The 20,747-nt window shown below is 33.3% G+C and overlaps 1 protein-coding gene across 1 annotated transcript; it reads right to left on the minus strand.

Annotated features, from left to right (window-relative positions):
- Positions 1–16,210: 16,210 nt before the first annotated feature.
- On the minus strand, positions 16,211–19,828 carry LOC123697971. The gene is made up of 5 exons (XM_045644546.1): positions 19,750–19,828; positions 17,662–18,417; positions 17,272–17,476; positions 16,789–16,942; positions 16,211–16,468 (listed from the first exon to the last, which is right to left on the minus strand). Exons 2-5 carry the CDS (start codon positions 18,029–18,031, stop codon positions 16,292–16,294), a joined length of 906 nt encoding a protein of 301 aa, XP_045500502.1. The 5' UTR covers positions 18,032–18,417; positions 19,750–19,828; the 3' UTR covers positions 16,211–16,291.
- Positions 19,829–20,747: the final 919 nt, after the last annotated feature.

Raw genomic sequence — 20,747 nt, forward strand, 5'->3', positions numbered from 1 at the left:
TATGTGTGAGAACGATAAAAGAAAGCAATGTACCAGATGTTATGAATTCCAACAGTTCTATTCTCAAAACATCATAAATAATCCGATCTTGCGCTACATACTTACATCTAATGCATAACACATCCTCACATAAAATACTCTGTCTTACATCGAGTTTACATTTACATTAGGAGATAGGTAAGTACTATCGATATATTGGCAAAGCGAATACCGAGGAATTTGTTTTCATAGCACTTTATACAAATTCTATTATTTACTTGCGACCTCTCCTTAGGTTTTTAGGAAAATAGAATAGAATTGTCATACAAATTCACATCTCCCCGACCCAGGCAGGCAACTTTCAGGCAATCATGCAAACTACATATTGAGTTGACGGAACTTTAACTCAATTCAAAGTGAAATATGGTTTAAAAGTTATTACCATACGTACTACATAGGTAGGTCGTAGTATGAAATTCAGCGCGTAATTACCTACTTAATAGAAACCTAATCAACAATATTCAATAATAATTGTCTGTAATGTAACCTTAGAGTTCTGTAAGTATTTTCTGCTATAAAGGTAGCAGTATATTATGTTAAGTAAAAATAAATTCCACGAAGTATAATTTCGAACCCATTATTGTATGACGTATCGCTTTTCACTTTTTTCAAGAACATTTTGGTAATTAATTATTTTTCACAGAAAAAATATGTTGTATTCAACGAAGTCATGTCATATTGAAACCATTAATAATACTCAATAGTATAATAAAAATATAATAATTCGAGGTTGATATAGGTTTGTAAAACTTAGTTATTAGGTATGTTTCTTTTCCTATTTTTTTCTAGGTGGTACTTAGGTATGACGTACTAAAAGTTTAAATTTGTTATTTTAGCTGTTATGCTTGAAGATATAAAAGTAACTTAAGATTGGTGTGCTTTAGTTTCTTTAGTGTGTTTCCTAGTAAAGTAATTAGTATAGTAATGATCTAATCTCGTTGATTACAATGTTGTGATAATTCTGAATACTTGTTCTGCGAATTTTAAAGGAAACATCCTCGGTGATTGCAATCGTGATTATAAACTATTCATCAAATACATATATGTATATAGAAATAACGCGACAGTAATTTCTATTAGCACATTTTACGTATAACACACATATACCTAATCAGAAAAATTGTTATAGGTAAAAATAGTACTAGTAGATAGGCATTATTTTTGGCTATAATCTTATTATAGATAATATTGTAAATACGAAATTTTATGGAGATGCTTTAGACGATATTTTTTTAGTTTCATGCACTAGGTACAAGAGATCGTCTCTAGTATTACAACAAGCTTTTTACCGTACAGACGAGTGAAACCGCAAGCTAGCCTAGTTAACGTTAATCACCAAGCCCTCGTGCAATAAAAACAGCCTTGCGGTCTATCTAAATAGTTCGTCTACATACAATCTAGAACATTTATAGATGTTATCACACTGCCGAGGTTATTTGCGCACTCGATCTAAAATTGGTTCAACATAATTAGAGAGAAGGCCAGTTAAAATTGAACTGCAAATTACCAAATATTTGTGCATCGAGCATGAGTTATGGAGGGTGTAAATTGGAAAATTAAATCACGGTTTAAACTGTAAGTGGAAATTGTTTGCTCATTTGTAGCTGCTGGTTTGATGTGATAATTCATAATACAGAATACTGTATTGTAATAGCCGACAAAGTTTTGAGAGCGTAAAATTACACTGAGAAAAATTTTCTTTAGCAAAGTACCAATTTAGCTCGGTTAAAAATTATTCTGCTGCATTCAATTAAGACATATTTAAAATATGCATTAAAGCTTTGCTAGTATTATACAAGCAAGTATTGCTAAATATTCTTGGTTATTATTAAAAAAGTACTTATTTATTTCAAAATTACCGACTCGGTCAATATTACCTTTACCGAATTAGGTTCAAAATAGACAAGCTTACGTTATTATTTAATGATAAGCAAGTTATTTAATTTTAGACTTAACCATAGTTGGCTACTATTTACACAGAGTTCGGTTAAAAATAAACAAGCTTACATAATGATTGAATGACAAGTAAATCATTTAAATTTAGACATAATATTATTTGGCTAAAATTAAATAACTTTCTATGATGCATATAACCGTGTTTCTTACTTAAAAACAAACAAAAAAACTTATCTATTGGGAGATAAGCACAGCTCGGCAATTAACAATGGAGCGAATACTATTTTTGACCGAGTAACTTGATAAAAATGAAACAAGGAATTGGCTGCGTAGCCCGCAAAGTCAGCCATTTCTATCAAATCATAGTCGAGTGACGAACGTGTCTGTTAAGCGCCGCCTCAGCACCTACAAGGCAGATTCAAATTTACATTAAAAACTTTTCATCATCATTTTAATTCAAACTATTATAGAAGAGCAAGATGCAGAAGACAAACTATTAGGGCTCAAAAACAGCCATGGACAGCCGTAGAACTAAAGTGGCAAGACTCTACAGAGACGAAGCTAATTGCTGCAAAATAGTTAACTATAGCTCCAATACCTCAATACAATGAATATGCGGCTCTTAAAAAACCCAAAGGATATCTTCTGGTGAGTTCAGTTTTTTTGAATTTTTTGTCTGCTTTAGTTTAATTACTTTTGTATAATATTTACTTAGGTTTTTTTTATTTTTTACAGATAGAAAAAGATTGTGAAAACCAAAGGACAATATATCACTGAAAGCTTCCCCACAATCAAGCCAAAAATATTTGAATTAGTAAGTTACTTCTGATCAAGCAAGATATTGTCATATACTTATTACTTTATTAAATACCTATTACTTTAGTAAATTACATTAGGTAGGATATAGTTCCCATATAATATGTAAAGAGCTTATTGTACTTTAATTTTTTTTTTGGTGCAAAAAATGTTTAAGTTTTAGCATTTATGATCATTTTCCCGATGACGAATGTGAATTATGTTTCAATGAGAATAAATTCAAATGTTTAAAATAACGGTTTTACTTGTTGGGTTGTAATAAAATTATTAGATCAAAAAGATTACTTATTCTCCTAACTTATTCTTTAGTTTTTGCCTAAACTTTTGACTTATCAAATACATATTATAAGTAAAATTTTTAGATGTAGTAACTTGCTTACATTACCATAATGGTTGTTTGTTTTTATGTAAACAAACCTAAACCACTTTCATTATAGAACAAACTCCAACATCGCGAAATAAAATCAGCTGTTCCGTAGATTTTGGCAGAGTAGATAATTCCACTTTTGTATATGAAACAGCTGATATTTCTTTTACGATGTTGGATTTGGCTTTGGATTAGGTATAGACCTAATTAAAGTTGTTCAGGTTCGTAGTGTGAGTCATTCCTTAAAAGTTTACTCATGATTTATATTTAACCCTGTTAATGTGAAAATTAAAACACAAAATAGTTATTGTTTCTTGACATTGTGAATTGTGTACTATTTTTAAAAGTAGTATTATCTAAGTGTAAGTAGTATGTTACTTGAAATGATTGTATCGTGTACTGAATAAAGCTAATTTCATTAATGTGCATAATTTTCTTTCAGTTTCTTATAAGTTTTTGGTGTGTCGGTAAAATGAGTGTTGTTTTCCTACATGAACGTTTCATTGGCTTTTTTTCCGACATGCCAAAATTTTGCCCCCTGCACTAATAATGGTACAAATGACAACATATCGAACTAGGTAAATATTTTCAGTATGAGCTGACTTCACATTGCATACAGGGTGTAACAGAAAGGGGTTACACATCTAAGCAGGGCGTGATGTACCTACTGATGAAATTGAACAATTTTCCCAAAGAACATAATGTCAAAAGATGAAAATAATGGAGAGGTTTAATTTTTTTTTCATCTTTCGACCCATTTTCCTTGGGAAACGTTGTTCAGTTTCATCAGTGCATCACGCCCTGTTCGAATGTGTATATCCCCTTTCTGTTACACCTTGTATAGGTTTTACAAACATTCACAGGTCAGCTTATACTGAAAATATATAGCTTAATATGTGTCGTTTGAATTAGTACTTGCAACAAAGTATTTTAGCTATGGTTACCTAATAAACCCGCCTAAGAATACAAAGTAACTTGGCTAAATATACCAATCTTAATTGACTAGAAAGAACAGAGTATATTTAGTTATAGTTAACCAATGAACACGATTGACAGTACCCAGTAACTTGGCTACGTATACAAATTTTCAATTGAGTAGAAGTAACAAAGTAGATTGGCTGTCCCTACCCAATAAATATGATTAACATTATCGTGTTACTTAGCTAGTTTTACGAAACAACTTTGCTAAAAACAACAGAGCACGTTGGGTATTGTTAACAGAGTAACGTGATTCACTATAGTAAGTAGGTAAGTTATATTTACTGAGTGAATAGGTTAAAAGCAACAAACCTTTAATACGTATTTTTTGACCAGCTTAGTGGGTTTATATTACCAACATACGTTAACAAAGTTGACTTGTATAATTTTAGCAACAAACTTTGCAGGCTCCCTCCGAAGCAAGTTACTCGGTTGTAAATAGCAGCAACTTGTTTATTTATAGCCGTCACGTTTTTTCAGTGTATGATGTACATGTAAATAAAGTAAAAAAAAATATAAAATATGTAGATAGTGTCTACATTATTCGTATTGCTCTAGTTTTCTATTTCCTATCTCATCACTAAAATTAAGATAATAAAGAAAAGTAAATTTTACGTTATCACCAAAAATAGGTACGACACCAGCAAATGCTGAACCAGTCAGCATCAGCTCTGTAATAAAGAAACCTACGTATACGTACCTACATCACGATTCATTGAATTTTTACGATGCCATCGATCAACGTCTACATATAGTGCATATAACATCAAGCAATTTGCTAAATAACCGAATGACGTATGACCTGAGTCATATCTACGCAAGTATCTTTGTGTACCAGGAAACATGTAATCGCCTGGTTACAACTCATGAGTCAAGCTAAAGAAATGCCGACACACAATGAATCTCGTCTCTAGTACGTAGTATATATCTGTCAACTGTGTCTCTATGCTTTTCCCGCCGTTACCTATGTCTATGGTTCAACTTTTTTTTTAATGGCTGTTGAGTATGGATTTTCAGATTAACAGCCTCTTTTTAATTTTTAATGAGAAAATTTTGTGAACAATCCGAACTAGATAAATTTATTACATATTTTATGTAACAGCAGGCAGCAAAGTGACGACTCATAATAATAAATCTATTTCATTTTGGTAATGAACAAAAACAATAAAAATTAATACTTCTTCATTCCTTTAACGTTCATTTAATAAAGAGCTATTAATCTTTGTTATTCTAACACTTTCATTTCATTTACATTAAACAAATGACGTGGGCTTAACCTTTAAGGCTTTTCTAGGCAAGAAAATGTCTGCGTAACATAGAGAAAATTCTGCGAAAAATGTTATAACACGTAGGCAGATACCGTGGGTGTTGTGTAGGTGTTCAGTTATTATTGAATACAATCCAAAGCAAGCTGAATTTACGGGAAAGTGATTAAAACACTTCCATAACTATATTTGTCCCGCTGAACTATTTGATAAATGAATTGAAGAGCCTACACGTTGAAAATCGATACGAATTCAGTTCGAATAATTTCTATAAACGTATAGTTAAAACATTGTATTTTATAATTAATTGAAAAACGTATTAATGTTGCCTTTCCCAATTATATAAAATTCTTAGATTAAGGATTGGTCTCCGCGCGCGCGCTACGACTAGATACCGCTCCACCTAAAAACAATAGCTCCGTGAGTGCGGCAACTCAGTTCTGTAGTGTGTGTAAGGCAATTTGTAAGGACGCTAGTGTGTGTGAAGAATTGTACCGCCAACTACATAAATTTTACCCCATAAATGGGAAATGGGCTATCTTGGAAAGAAGTTTGAAAAATATTTTTATTTCATTTTGGCCTTGCCGGGAATCGAACCCATGAACATGTGACTCAAATCCACTTGCGATGCCACTATACTATCACAAAGGTTTTTTAAAAGTAAAAAAGCGGTAATAAAAAAAATAACATATTAAATGAGTCAGTTAAACAAGGTTAAACAGAAATAAATTATTGTTATTATCATTTTTTTTATAATATGCGTTAGTAATAGTATCTATTGAAAAAAAAAACATTATGAATAAAATAAGTTCAAATTAAAAGTGTGTTTTTGGGATATGCAGTACGGCAACACTAAATGGCGTCGTATTTTCGTAAACAACATTTTCAAAGTACAGGTGAAATATTGAATAATACGATTATTCCTGATGGTACGTGATCCCGGTGTCTTTCTTATTATTTGTTGTATTTTTTTTAAAGAGTTTTATGGCACAAACAGGCATTTTACTTCAGGTTTTGTCCAAAATCCTCAGAAACTATCGGTACGCCCTCTCCACACAATGCTTGTGACACGACTGGCTCGGGTACGCCGATTTCGGCGTACTTTTAGTTGCCGCATTTTTCGAGTACCGGCGGTATCTAGTCGTAGCGCGCGCGGAGACCAATCCATAATCTAAGATAAAATTAATTTAAAACATAATTATGTTTATTAGGTTGTCATGACGTTAACTTATCTTATCTGTGCCACAGCATAGATAAAAAAAAACATTGATTATCTGTAACGATGAACGCAGATTGTATTTATCAGTGGCCGTAAAGAGATTGATAGCGATAATGTTTCGTTAACAAAGAAATGCAATTTTTGCAACATAACGGGATTAATGTCCTGGGCTCAATACAATGAACTTTTAATTATGAAGTTTGCACGCGCAACTTGAGTTTACTCAAGCTTTAACGCTACAGTTTTTAATAATGCTAACACATATTTTTTTAAATTAATCACAAATATAAATTTAACAATTGTCTTTATACAATATACAATCAATGAATTAAGAATTCTTATAAAGACTTTCACGCTTTTGTAAACTATAGGTTATTTTTTTCATAGCTGAATAAAATAAATAAAATACAAATCGGTCATTTCAGACAAGAAAGAATTTAAAGTTATTGTTTCCGGCCATTTGCATTTCTACCACTACAATGAAACAAAAACCGCGCGCTGTCTGCATTTCATTCCTTCAATTCTTCTCAACAACAATGGTTCAATCGAGATGCAGTAAAATGCACATTTTTATTTCTTAGAATATTTGTAGCATTGCATTCCAATTTTTAAGACAGTTTATCTTATTTCATATCTGATAACATTTTACTATTCAAATTTTCTTTACCTCAGAGAAAGAAATTTATGAGAGTAAAAAAACAGGCCAAACTTCTCAACGAAAACAATAGGTACAACGCTCTCGAAACGTCATTGAGCGTAAATAATGAAAAACCATTTATTAATTTCAATCAGCTGTTACTACAATATATTCAAAGCATTTCTAAGCATCGAACAAAAGCCCTCGTTCCAGATTTGGCAGCACGTTTCACGGCACGAGACCGCAAGTAGGCCATTGTGTCATCAGCCTTTCTACACGTGATGTACGGGCATTCAATGATCACTTGACCGCCTTGAACATTCTTTAACAGATTGTAAGTCACACGACTTGTAATTGGAATTTCGCAGTTACGCAGGGCAACATACTCCGAAAGTAAAAAAAAAGCGGTCAGCACTTTGGCACTACTCATAATTTTTTTTCTTCTTTTCATAAAGATATGACAATTTGCCAGTGTCTAGTAAAATACTGGCAGAATTAAAAATAATACAATTCCCGCCAAATCATACGTCATTGACAGATCATTATTTATTGGCGGGGTTTCCTACATTGTCATTGTTATTAATGACTAATTTATCAGTGATATCATTCTGAGCTAAGTTCTGAGCTCATAATATTATGAACAAAAGAAATAACTTTTATGTAATGTTTATTAGGTATATGTCATGTATGTAATTCACAATAGTATAATCGAAAATTATAGTTATGTACAAATTTAATTACGTAATTTTTAATTTTAAAACTTTCTAACCCTAGTTCAATTAACTTATGTAAAAATAAAAATCCCAATAAGGTTAAACTCTTGCATGCTTGCATATTATCTATTTGTTGGCAAGAAATCAAATCTTGAATCATAGCCGACCCAATTCTTCGCAAATAAATATTAATTTTTACATAGTAGAGTGCCAAGCAGTATCATTTATCATTTGTATAAAAATTATCTATTATATCACACTATACTATACGCAAAAATTTAAGCATTATGACTCAACATTCAAGTCTAGACTAGTATTTTATCCAGATAATAGACGACCCATTTTAGGCACTCTCAACAAACTGAGAGAACAAAATTCGAAACTCAGCAATCGAAATAAAAACTACATTCTACACTTGTTCTACACATTTCTATATGTTCAAGTTATGTAGAATGTAGACTGTTCTCTCCACCCCTACCCTTTAATTTTCCTCCCCTGCATCACGGAATAAATAATAGCCACGAATCCCTATCGAAATGAATCCCAAATTGGCCAGTCTAGACAAGCTGTATAGTGTTATTTATTATTTATTTGACTTTTTCATCAAGTAAAGATATTTCAAATATGTATAAGTTATGATTTGTAACAACAATAACTCTACAAGTGCGAACAATGTACCATAATATGTTTTCCAAAATCCATGTCGAAAGTATCGCAAATTAAAATAAACCTTTTATTAAATAAAACTGACACTTTATCAGTTTCCCCAATAAAAATAACTATAGCCATTTAAGATTTTACGATCCATAATAACTGAAAAAGAGCAGAACGCTGTAAATATTTTATTAAATATTAACGACCGTCTGGCAGTTACGATATAATGCATTTTATTATCTGTATCAATTAAAATGACTTCGGCTTTCACTGTAATATATATGAGTATAATCTGAGGGAAACAATTTTAAATTAATCGTATCATCTTTTATAATTGGTTCATCACTTTGATTTAAATTTTAATAATATACTCATGTTATTAGTTAAATATCGTTTTATATTAATGACGTCTTGTTATTGTTTTTCATTTATTGCGTTTTGTCCATGTACGGTCCTTTCCCCGATAGTCACGTTATTGCAAATGTATTTTATTGAGTTACGTCACGGTTTTTGAGAACTCCTTATCTCGCACGTGATCTTAATGTGACGTGCAGTGAATTGTTAAAACAACGACAAACAGCCTTCGATACGTATGTGTTTGATTTTCCTGAAACTATTGCAATTATCGGAAATTTTGTTATGCAATAAATATTTCGCAATCTTTAAAAATGTGTTTCGTTCACTTGTTTATTTATAAAAGGTATTGATTATATTTATTTAGGTACCTATGTTATTTTGTAAATATAAGCTACCTACAATATAAACTTTGATATGATATAAACCTGGTTTTATGTTGAATAGTTACATCTAGATTGAACTGCGCTAAAATTGTCTGGCTAAATCGAACCAATTTGCGGCTCCGTCTGGCAAAAACTAGTACATTCGATCGCACCTTAATTATAGTATCGTTTATTTTTCACGTCAATAAATAAAGCCGCATAACAAATTTAATAAGCAAAAGAATCAAATCTATTTTTTGAAAACGGCATAAAATTTTCACTGCTCTTTTATCAGGATGCGCACTTTACCTACGTAGTTAAATTAGTACCTACTTACGTATTTAATGTGTAGGTATAAAATATTGTTATTTATTTTATAATTCCTTGTCCTATATAGGCAATTACCTTTCACCTTTCAGTTCACTTTCACGACGGTTTCCAGTAACCATGGTATCAACTGGCACTTAAATTTAATTACATTTCACAACGAGGCACAGTCACTATCTGCCTACTTTATATTCATAGCATTTCGCAGATAACGAATGCATACAATATTTATTTTATATTCTGCTGCATGTGTTTTATAGTTGCGTACTTTTTAAATACAAATATGGATTTTCATTTATCCGCACCCGCAACGTCAAAATCGCAGCCGTCTACGTGCCCTCTACGGCAAGAATATAGAGTTATCGGACTTTTTAAAAATTAATTATAGCATGAAATATACATAAATAATTAAACATAAATTTAAAAATATTATTATGGATTAAATTAACAATTTTCTAGCAGAAATAACCGGATCGCTTTGTTTATATCCGCAAGAAAACAAATGCCACATTTTATCGCCGCGCGTTTCATCGTAAAATATATCGAGCGATAGAAAAAATATTAGAAAAGCACAACACTTAATCAGCACTATAACTCAATATGATAAATGAAAACGTCAACTTACCCATACAACGGCTAGCAGCCAAATAAAAAAAGAAAAACAGGTGCCGAAGCCGCGCCCTGTGCGAGTCGCTTCTCGTAGCAACGGATACAGACAAACTGATTGTTGTGCTCGCTCGTGGCCGCTTTATTATACGTCGCGCTAGTGATGTGCGATACTCGGCAACGAAACGATCGGTATCGGTATGTGTGATATCGGATATTACACTAACTTTCTAGTTTTTGGAACCAAATGATGTAATGACAATAAAAATCTGCTATTATTGTTTAACTTTAAGTTTAAGCGTTGCTTTATAATAGGATTTCATAGTTGCTTTTCTAACTGTGATAAGATAGCGTAGCGTAAACATGGTAAGGCGAAACGAATAATATCTAACGTTGTTATCATGTAAAAGATAGTTTTAATTTAGGATTTCTTTAATATTCCCGCGATCTATTACGTGCACAATACCTATATAACATTTAATCTAAATTAAACATTACGACCTAGCAATCGTTGCACAGCAACATCACACATTAAAAAAAGTAGTTTACATTCAAAACTCGTCAAATAATTGCAAAAAAGTAAAAATACCCAATAACGATTCCCGTTATCCGAATACCGATACCGCGCTGTGAATAAATAACGTTTCCTCATCGATTTTTAGCACGTGCTACGTAGACGCCGTACTTTCTACGCATGCCTGAAAATCATGCGGACCCATTGTTGACCACGCGGCTTATCGTAAAACCGATATAAACACGCATGAATTTATTTGTTGCAGTTATTCATTGATGAATGAGACGTGCATTGAGTTCAATTCGAATCGACATATTCACTTTGACAGCGCGCGCTTTTGTGAAAATGGCTGCGGTTTATTTCTTTTCAGAAATTTTTTGCGCTCCTTTTTTTGTGAACGTGTTTGTTCTGTACTTAGATGTTCTGTATTTTTTTTTCATAAATGCCTAAATACGCGATACCGTTAACTTATCTAAAATCTATTCAATTCTGAGTATTTATCATCATTGCGGCGCCTAAAATTCCCCCCGCAAAATAGATAATTATTATAACAGTGATTATTCGATATAATTATCTTCCTTACTTATAACCTGTATAATATATTAACTAATGAACGTGATAACAAGCATTGTTTTATTTACAAATAATTTGTTTTAAAGAGACAAAACAGACACGCCCATAAAACAAATACATCCAATGTTTTATTAATCAGAAATATGAATTAGTTTTGAATTTCAATAGTAAATGTTATCACTTATTACTTGTTTACAAATTTAATCAGTAAATAAGTATTATTATACCTCCTTTTTGACATTTCGAAGTCAATGACTCTTTATCTTCATGTCTCTGAGTGACGATGTCATTTCATTCGTTCTTAGCGTAAACCTTCTTATTACACAAAAGCACAGAATACATAATAGTAGCTAAACGCTAACAAAAGTATAATTATTTCTCTTTAACTCTTTCTTTCCTACCTTATTAGTATAAGCACTCAAAGTTTAGTAAATTTGCTTAAAAAGACCTACCGATGAATTATCTACTGGTCCGGGAGCCAGAAGCAGATTTTATGACCAAGTTCCTCTCAAGCGGTAATTAGTAAAATGCATCAAAATATAGTATTATGAAGCCTCGTGAACGTCAGCTGGAACTCGGTTGGGGGGGTGAGCGGTTGAAGCCTCCCACGCACGTAAGAAAAAAAAGTATATTCATTCATTTCCTCTCAGCTAAAAATTTGTCAAATTGTAGCTAACCCAATATCTCAACGAAAAATAATAATCAGCTGGTTACAGCATGGTGTATTATACGTCAGCTGGTGTCTCGAATATAATGAGACATTAACAAAATCATCGAGATACGTGGAATTCCATCAACATAAGTCTCCGTAAAAGATAAGTAATAACTTTATTAATATATATTATACTACTACTATTAACTATATATATATATTATACTATTATTTTTTTAATAATTATAGTTAACTAATGTTTTTAGTGTGTTATTTCATATTTATTACACTTTTAAGTAGTTATGTGAATTTGATGATATGATAGTTATTTTTAAATGCAGTTTATAATATTTGTAAAAACATGTTTACCGATGTGGCTGAATGTACGTAGTACCCCGATCATGCTCACAACTAACCACCTCCAAGTACCTTATTACTGTCTATATTATGCTAGCGTGTGTTGCTTGAATTTTTAAAAATAACGATAATAATTAAAGATACGTCATTTCATCTCAGATGAAAATTTGTGAGCTGATTGTTAATATACTGATGCGATAAATAAAAAAAATCAGCTAGCAATAATTCGAGGAAAACCTAGTCAGTTGATGCATATAAATTGGCAATAGATGCTTCTGTCTAACTCCTATGTAATAACTTTCAAAGTATCAGCTGACGGTTTTTCCACCAAGATACAGCCAGCTGACCTATATATATATCCACAGTTACATATAAGCTATCATCAGGTAAATTTTTGTTTGAGAGGAAATCACGGAAAATAATTTTATTTTTTTCATGTTCGAGACACCAGCTGACGTATAATAAACCATGTTGTAACCAGCTGATTATTTTTTTTCGTTGAGATATTGGGTTAGCTACAATTTGACAAATTTTTAGCTGAGAGGAAATGAATGAATGTATTTTTTTTTCCTACGTGCGTGGGAGGCTACAACCGCTCACCCCCCCAACCGAGCGCCAGCTGACGTTCACGAGGCTTTATAATACTATACTCTGATGCGTCTGACGAATTATCTCTTGAGAGGAAATAATTAACCAAATTTGCACCTGGCTCCCTAACCATACCCTCTACCCATATATCTACCATATCGATTAACATCATAACAATTTATCAACACCAATTTTTCAGAAATTGATATAAAAAAATAATCGTTTACTGATTTCCTCACTCTATATAAAAAAAAAGAATACGGCTGCCGAACCACGTGCCCTCTGAAACACGAGGCTGTACCTATCATCTGTTTTCGACACCTTGTTATGTTTTATTTCTTATTATTATTTATATTTACTACCGCCCGCGACTTCGCCCACTTTGTTCAAAACCTAATAAATTTTATACTACTAGCTACGCTCCGCGGTTTCACCCACGTGGCTCCGCTACTGTTAGTCTTAGCGTGATGATATATAGCCTATACTCTATAGCTTTCCTCGATCTATGGGCTATCTAACACCGAAATAATTTTTCTAATCGGACCAGTAGTTCCTGAGATTAGCGCGTTCAAACAAACAAACAAACTCTTCAACTTTATCATATATTAGTATAGATAACCTTCCTCGTAATTCGTGAATCACTCTATCTATCAAAAAAAACCGTATATCTCTGTACGATATTCAGAGCAGTAGGCATTGCGTTTCCAATCATGTATTTGATTGAAATAAATTGATTTTGTGTAAGTATTTAATAAGGACGTAAAGTACATGACATTTATAATTATTATGCGATTAAATTTAACTTGAAATGTAATCCAAAAATACTTTTCCTGAAAATCGTTTGTGAATCACCCTGTAGGGCGTGACGCTATCCACTGACAAAGAACTAAAAGAAGAATAAATATCTCGAATTTTATATTTAATAATTTTTAATGAGTTTGTAAATTAAAAATTTACAATATTATAGAGCCTAGAGTCGAAGACTATCTACATTAAATTAAGTGAAAAGTCATAATAAACAGTAGGGTTTTTCTTATAATTCTCGTGCAAGAATATCTTAATTATGAAACTCATGAATTGTTATTTTTCTAGCATGTGTAATTAAAATACTGTTTTCATTCAGGATTCCTAGAACAGCGATGCAAGGCCAAGGTCTTAGATTGTTGTGTTGCCACAAACGATTTCTGTAAAAAATATATAAATAATTCATATAAATTGCAAGTTGTTTGTTTTAACTTTTAATATCTCTGTGTATAAAAATGTAAAAAAACATCTACCATATGACACGATATCCATATAAAACAAAAAAATCTAATTCGATTAGGGCTGATTTGATCCGTCCTTATCCGTCCAATAAAACATTACACAATAATACACAGATGTTACCTGTAAAATGCCAAAAAACGGACAAGTGACACATTTTTGAAATGGTTGTATAATACGATATTTGATGAATATGTTTTAACCAAGGATTGAAAAATCGCGCCTTAGTGATATGTGATGAATATGAAGTTAATTAATTACGTTATTGAGGATAATTCAAACTATGTATTAAGATCTGGGTTAAATTTAAATGGAACCACATGAGGCGCGATAGCCTTGATGGCTATTACACGTTGACTGTACCGAAAAATAATAATAATTAATTTGTATCGATTTTGTAATATACCAACTCCTAGACACTGACATGCACCTTGTAATATACACAATTGAATTGACGATTGATATTAATTATTATTAATTATCTACGTATACTATAAAAAAAGTAGTCTTATGCCCGATTACACCAATAACCCCTAAACAGTATCTTATGTAAGGGTTCCTTAGTTTAAGGGACCCTTCAAATCACTACCAAACCTAACGATTTAGGTGACACTTATCTGTCGGTGAAAGCAAATTTTACGTTAGGTATCCCCTAAATTGACTTAGGTGACACTTAAATTTTACGAGTTGTTGGTGAAAACGGGCATTAGGTACCTATAATAATAATTATTCTCAATAATTGTTTGCGTTTTGATTTTTAATTAAAAAAACATCTGCAAAGGTGCTTTATACGTAGTCGTAGATATAAACATGCATAATATGTAAACTCTAACTTTAATTACATAAAGTAGGATAAAATATTTTTTTCAAACATTAAAAAAATCGCTTCATTTTAAATGTAATGTAACTTCCCCGGTATGCACCTAACGCCATCTAGTGCCAGATTAAGAAAACTTACAAACTGTATGAGTCGCTGCTTACGACTGTGGAGACTAAACAAAATATGTTAAAAGATTTTTGTTTCAAGTATTTAAAAGTCCTAAATTCTTTACATTTTTCGTACCCTCATAATAAAAACTGAAAATCAAATATTTCCTTGTAATATTAGCGTAGAATCGTATAAAAAACACATGCCGATAGTTATAGCACAGACTAATAATAATATACTACGTAGTACCACAGACTAATAATAATATACTACGTATACAGTAGTACGTATACAAGTTATAGGTAGGTACCAATGTTGTTCATAATTTATTTGTATGCTGTAAGGGTCGTATCTGTAAATTTCATAAAAATCAGTTAACGGGTCCAAGTCTGATAATTTGAATGCGTGTCATATAGAATCGTATCTGTAAATTTCATAAAATCAGTTAACGGGTCCAAGTCTGATAATTTGAATGCGTGTCATATAGAATCGTATCTGTAAATTTCATAAAATCAGTTAACGGGTCCAAGTCTGATAATTTGAATGCGTGTCATATAGAATCGCACTGTAAATTTCATAAAATCAGTAAACGGGTCTAAGTCTGAAATCTGAATGCATAGGTATCATAATTATAGAAAGTCACTAGTCAGAAACTGTGGACTAACTTTCCCATTACACTAGTACATTTGAATAACACGATGGTAAATGGAAAAACTACTAATATACTAGGTAGTATATGTAGCCTAGTGTATATTATGACGATACAAAATTGCATTTTGAGACTTTTTCTTGAATAGAATATGTTATAAATTGTATTTTCATCAACTTTTTAAATTTTACGAACTGCAGTCGTTGAAGGATGTCACAAAGTGTGTACTGTATAGTGTATACTATTTCGCAAAATAAATAATTATTGACTGTGTTACTTATATTTCCAATTATTTAATGCATTTAAGAAATACAAAAAATATTTTTCCTAACGTCGAATAAAAAATAAAAATATTTTTTATCATTATAGCAATTGTCTTTTGAAACATCCCCTATAAAACAGTTTAAATGTCCCACAAATATTCTCAGGTTACAAAATAAAACAAACAAATTTTCACTACATTTTTATTAGCCCCATTGAGCCGAACTAAGGCACTAGTCTTCTACTTTACTAGTCTACTATTCTACTGGTCTACTGGTCTCCAGCGGACAGTTCAACGATCTTCTTGTTGATGTCCAGAAGTTCAACCATGTAGTCCTCGTCAGCCATGATGGAAGCCAACTTCTTCAAGATGGAGAGGAGTTCCCCGTCCCTCATTCTGAGTTGTTCGTTACATTGCTCTACGTCATCCACTAAATCGTCTGGTATCTGGAATTAAGAAATATTTCATTAGTTATTGAGAAATAGACGTGTGAAATAAAATATGATGATTTTTGGTGAAAATCGAATTTGTTTCTATACGCAATTAGGTATGCAAAAAAGAAGGCAATTTAAAATGTAAATATGCGGATGCTTGAAATCAAAATGACACTAGCTGACTCCGGCATCTGAACTACCAAAGAAAACATAATATTTGTGTTAACACGAATTTAAAATTCTTTATCGGGCAAATATTTTCAAATCGTATACAGGTCGATACCTAACGGATTAAACTGTTTTTACTTCTTAATAGTTTTATGGATCCTCACCTTTTGCAACTCCAAGAACGACTCGAACTTGAGCTTCTTGCGTTGCTTGCCGTTGTGGCCGTCGAAGAACATGGTGAACTGTTGGTCCTTCTCCTTCACCGGGAAGTAGATACCGGCCGTCAAGTGACCTTTGAGATTACGCGCTAGAAGACTCCTGGAAAATGTAATGTGATGGTTAATATGTGTTGAGTTTTTTAGGAAATTGGTTCTGGAAGATTCAGTTTGTTCCATAGGGAAAAAGTATGTGAATTCATGATTGTTTACTCAGTGCAGTAAAATCTATTTCCCTTATAATAGATGTGAATAGTGAACGGTTTTGTATCTTTTATTGCTATTTTAAAATTATAAATTTTATAGCTAGTCAATTCCCCTCCTTTCACAGCGTTATTTAAGGGAAAAATTTCAAACCCACCCAATTTTGTAAGTTCTCTACTTGCATCCTTGTTAGGAAATGCCATAGGGTAACAAAAAGTCAATTCTTACCTCATATCCCACACGAGATTCCTCTTCTCAGTAACACTGACAGCAGTGAGGTAAGGCTTGGCGACGTAGATAAGAGATAGTCGCTCCTTGACGCTGGCATCCCTGGTGTCTCTCTCATGCCACTCCACGTAGTTGGGGTTGCTCAGGTTGAGCTGGTAGTTGTACTCCTTGCGGCTGTGCGGCTCGTCCGATTGGGTGAACCAGCCTGTAGAAAAAAAGAGGTTATTTTTCTGTGGATGCTTTGTGTATATTTTTTTTTACGAATTTTTGTGGCACATTCAGCTTTTTACACTTTAAGTTTTATCGTTTATCGGACAAGGAATTTTTTAGAATCAATTATGTATTATGGAAAGTTAGGGCATCTTTAACTAAGCATAAAATAAAACTCACCAGTATGTGGGTAGCAGCGATCTGCCATAACAGTGACCACACGCGCGATGTGGTATCCAAGATCCGACAGGAAGACACCAGGCCTTCCCGCGACCCGAATGTGGATACAGAGCATCACGTGGTCTTTCTCCGTTTCAATCAAAAAGCCCTGAGGGCCTGGGGACGCCGTTGCGTAGTCGACCAGATCTTGAATATTCTCATCACAAGAAACCAGCATCATTGCCTTTGTGATTCCAGGGAAATCCTTTTCGAGGACTTTCAAACGCTTAATCGTCTCCATGCCCAGTCCAACGCAAGTATGTTTGTGCGCGCGGATCGGAGGGTTGTATTTGGGGAAGAAGTCAGCTAACGTCTCGTCAGGAGAAGCCATGTAAGATTCGTAGAGGGTAATAAAGTTGTTGACAGAATCATAGTTCTCGGAGACCGCTAGTCGGCTCACTATTGCCTCAGCTTTGGCAACTAGGTCCTCATACTGCTGCAGGGACAGTTCCAAAGCTGGGCGCGGGGCCCCCCACCGTGGCGGCGGCAGGGGGTGCTCCGGGGGCCACTGGGGCCCGGTTGACTTGTACTCGGAGCCGAGTCAGCTCAACCACTCGGCGCCCCAGCGGCCCATAACGCGGCGGATGGCGCGCTCTTCGCTCGAGGTCGAAGCGATGTCTGCGGGAGTCTGCACCGCCTCCCGAGCGGTCTCCGCGCCGGCCGACGCGTCCAGAGACCACTCATTGGCCTTACTTAACGGTTTTATATTCAACGTATCTGAAAAAAAAGTCAATTGTTAGTAAAAAGGAACAAATAAAAATAAAGATGGCCTAAAATAAAATGTACGAACTATGAAAGCAAGAAATTTCCTAAAATGAGATGATCGTATTCGATAGAAATAGTTTCCAAGTGCTTGGCGAAGCCTCAAAAAATACCTAAATCTGGAACGATTCGACTGTATTATATATTATACATACTTATACAATATACCTACCTAACTGTCTATACTCGAAGCCATAAAATTATCAAGATGCCAAAATTCCCCGAGTTCCGATTCTAAAAATAGCCGACTTACTTTGAAGTCCATGTAGGTACCAATTATTAACATAAGTATGGCACCTGCCAAAAGTACTTATACCAAACGGAACTACAGATAAATCTGTATGTACAAGCAGTACAAGTACGATGACATCGTGACGCACCCCACCATCCTATGACGCAAATGATTCCAGAATTACAACCCAATGTCACCAATTTTTCCATACCCAGTACACATTTAGATTGCGATTTCAAAGCATTAAATATTGGCAAGGCTGCAAACTATTAAAGTAGGTAATAAGTATCCATATCAATGCGTCATAATTCATTAAGGATGGTGTTGTAATAACCCAGAAATATGCGACGCTAAACGTTTCTCCGAATCATGTTTAACAAACACAGTAATTATGAATGGTTACATTGTTACTGAGAAATAAATTTAATGATCATAATATCAGGATGGCACTTCTGATAAAAATATTGAAACAAACAAGGCACCGAAATGCTTTTAGTTGGATTTTGTTCAGAATGAATATGGTATTAGTGCCCCATGTCACGACGAACGTGCATGATACTCGATAGGGGTCAATTATAATCCAATTGATGGTATTACCAGTCTAAAAACCATATTACATTCGCTAAGGATGACACATTACACATTTATACCTACAGATAAATGTTATAGAGATAAGAGAACTATATAAAAGGACTGGTAATGTTGTTGGCATAGGGGAAATCCCTAAGCATTGCAGATGGTTAGCATTATCTCGACTCAATGTTAGATTTTTATTTGCTTAAAATGAGAAGTGTTTCATGATTGTTGCAACATTTATTTTAAATAATGATACAACAAAAATTAATACACCGGAAAGAGAATTTCCATAAATCCATCCATTCCAAAGGATAAAAGGAAGCAACAAATAGTACTTAACACAGTTAAAATTTGACCCAAAATTATCACAACTAGGAAATCGGAACTCGGAAGTAACTAAAAATAGATTAGATTAAAACAAAACAACTAACAAGCGATTAATTATGAAACAAATATTATCTAAGGTCAAGAATACATACCCATTACGTATGTATTTCCGAAGTCTACCTCTTGGATGTGTCTTTGTTTACGTTTGAAATTGAACTGGTTTGTGTTGCGTTCGCGCGTCCTATTTATGCTTACGTTTTGCTACACCCCTCTCACCGCCACCCCCGCGCCCTCCCCCCGCGGCTCAGAGCCATCTGCGTCATAGATGGGTGTGTGTGAGTGACTTGCACGTGTGTTTAAATTGTGAGCTCACGTGTTGGGGAATGCTAACATTACATAAGCGAAGCGATTTTGGTTGCGTCATAGGATGGTAGTATGTATTTCTTGTTTGAGATTATCTTGATTTTGTATTCCGTGAATGTGCGGTAATTAGATAATGAGAATATTTCTGTCCATTAAGTAATTAAATATTCCACTATTTTGAAATGGAGGTGATCAATTGAGTAACCAATCATAAATTTACTTTCATTCTATGACTGTTTCTAATTAGCAAGTTCATCAATTAATTATTGAGTAAAAGCTTTTAGAGCGAAACAGTCAAGTTAGTTTATTCAATAGAAACAGCAGCTCTACATAGAGCGGACAATGAACTCCGATTTAAATAGTGCTCGAAAGATTTTTGTTCTTTAATCCTCATAATATGTACAATCAAATGTCATCTTTTCTATTCATTCCGTCAGAGACACGTTAAACGCCCGCTTAAGCTCATCAATGTAACCTAACCCAACAGCGTCAAAACATTACGCACACACACAAATATTATTATCAATGGCATACACACATAGACATGACCACGTGCATGTGGCAACAGCTGCTTATAAAATTGTTTAAGCAATTTATAAATTAATCAACTAAGATCAAGGTAAATAATGGAAAAATGTGTCTTTGACCTGAAGAATGTAAACTAGTTCAATTTTGCGGCTTTGTTTGTGGTAAGCAACAAAAAAAAAACGTGGTATTTTTCAAATTTAGCGGAATGCTTTTGAAAAATGAAAAATATATTAATCTTATGTCAATTAAGAAAAAAATG

This window comes from Colias croceus, chromosome 15 (assembly GCF_905220415.1).
Source record: "Colias croceus chromosome 15, ilColCroc2.1".
Lineage (NCBI taxonomy): Eukaryota > Metazoa > Arthropoda > Insecta > Lepidoptera > Pieridae > Colias > Colias croceus.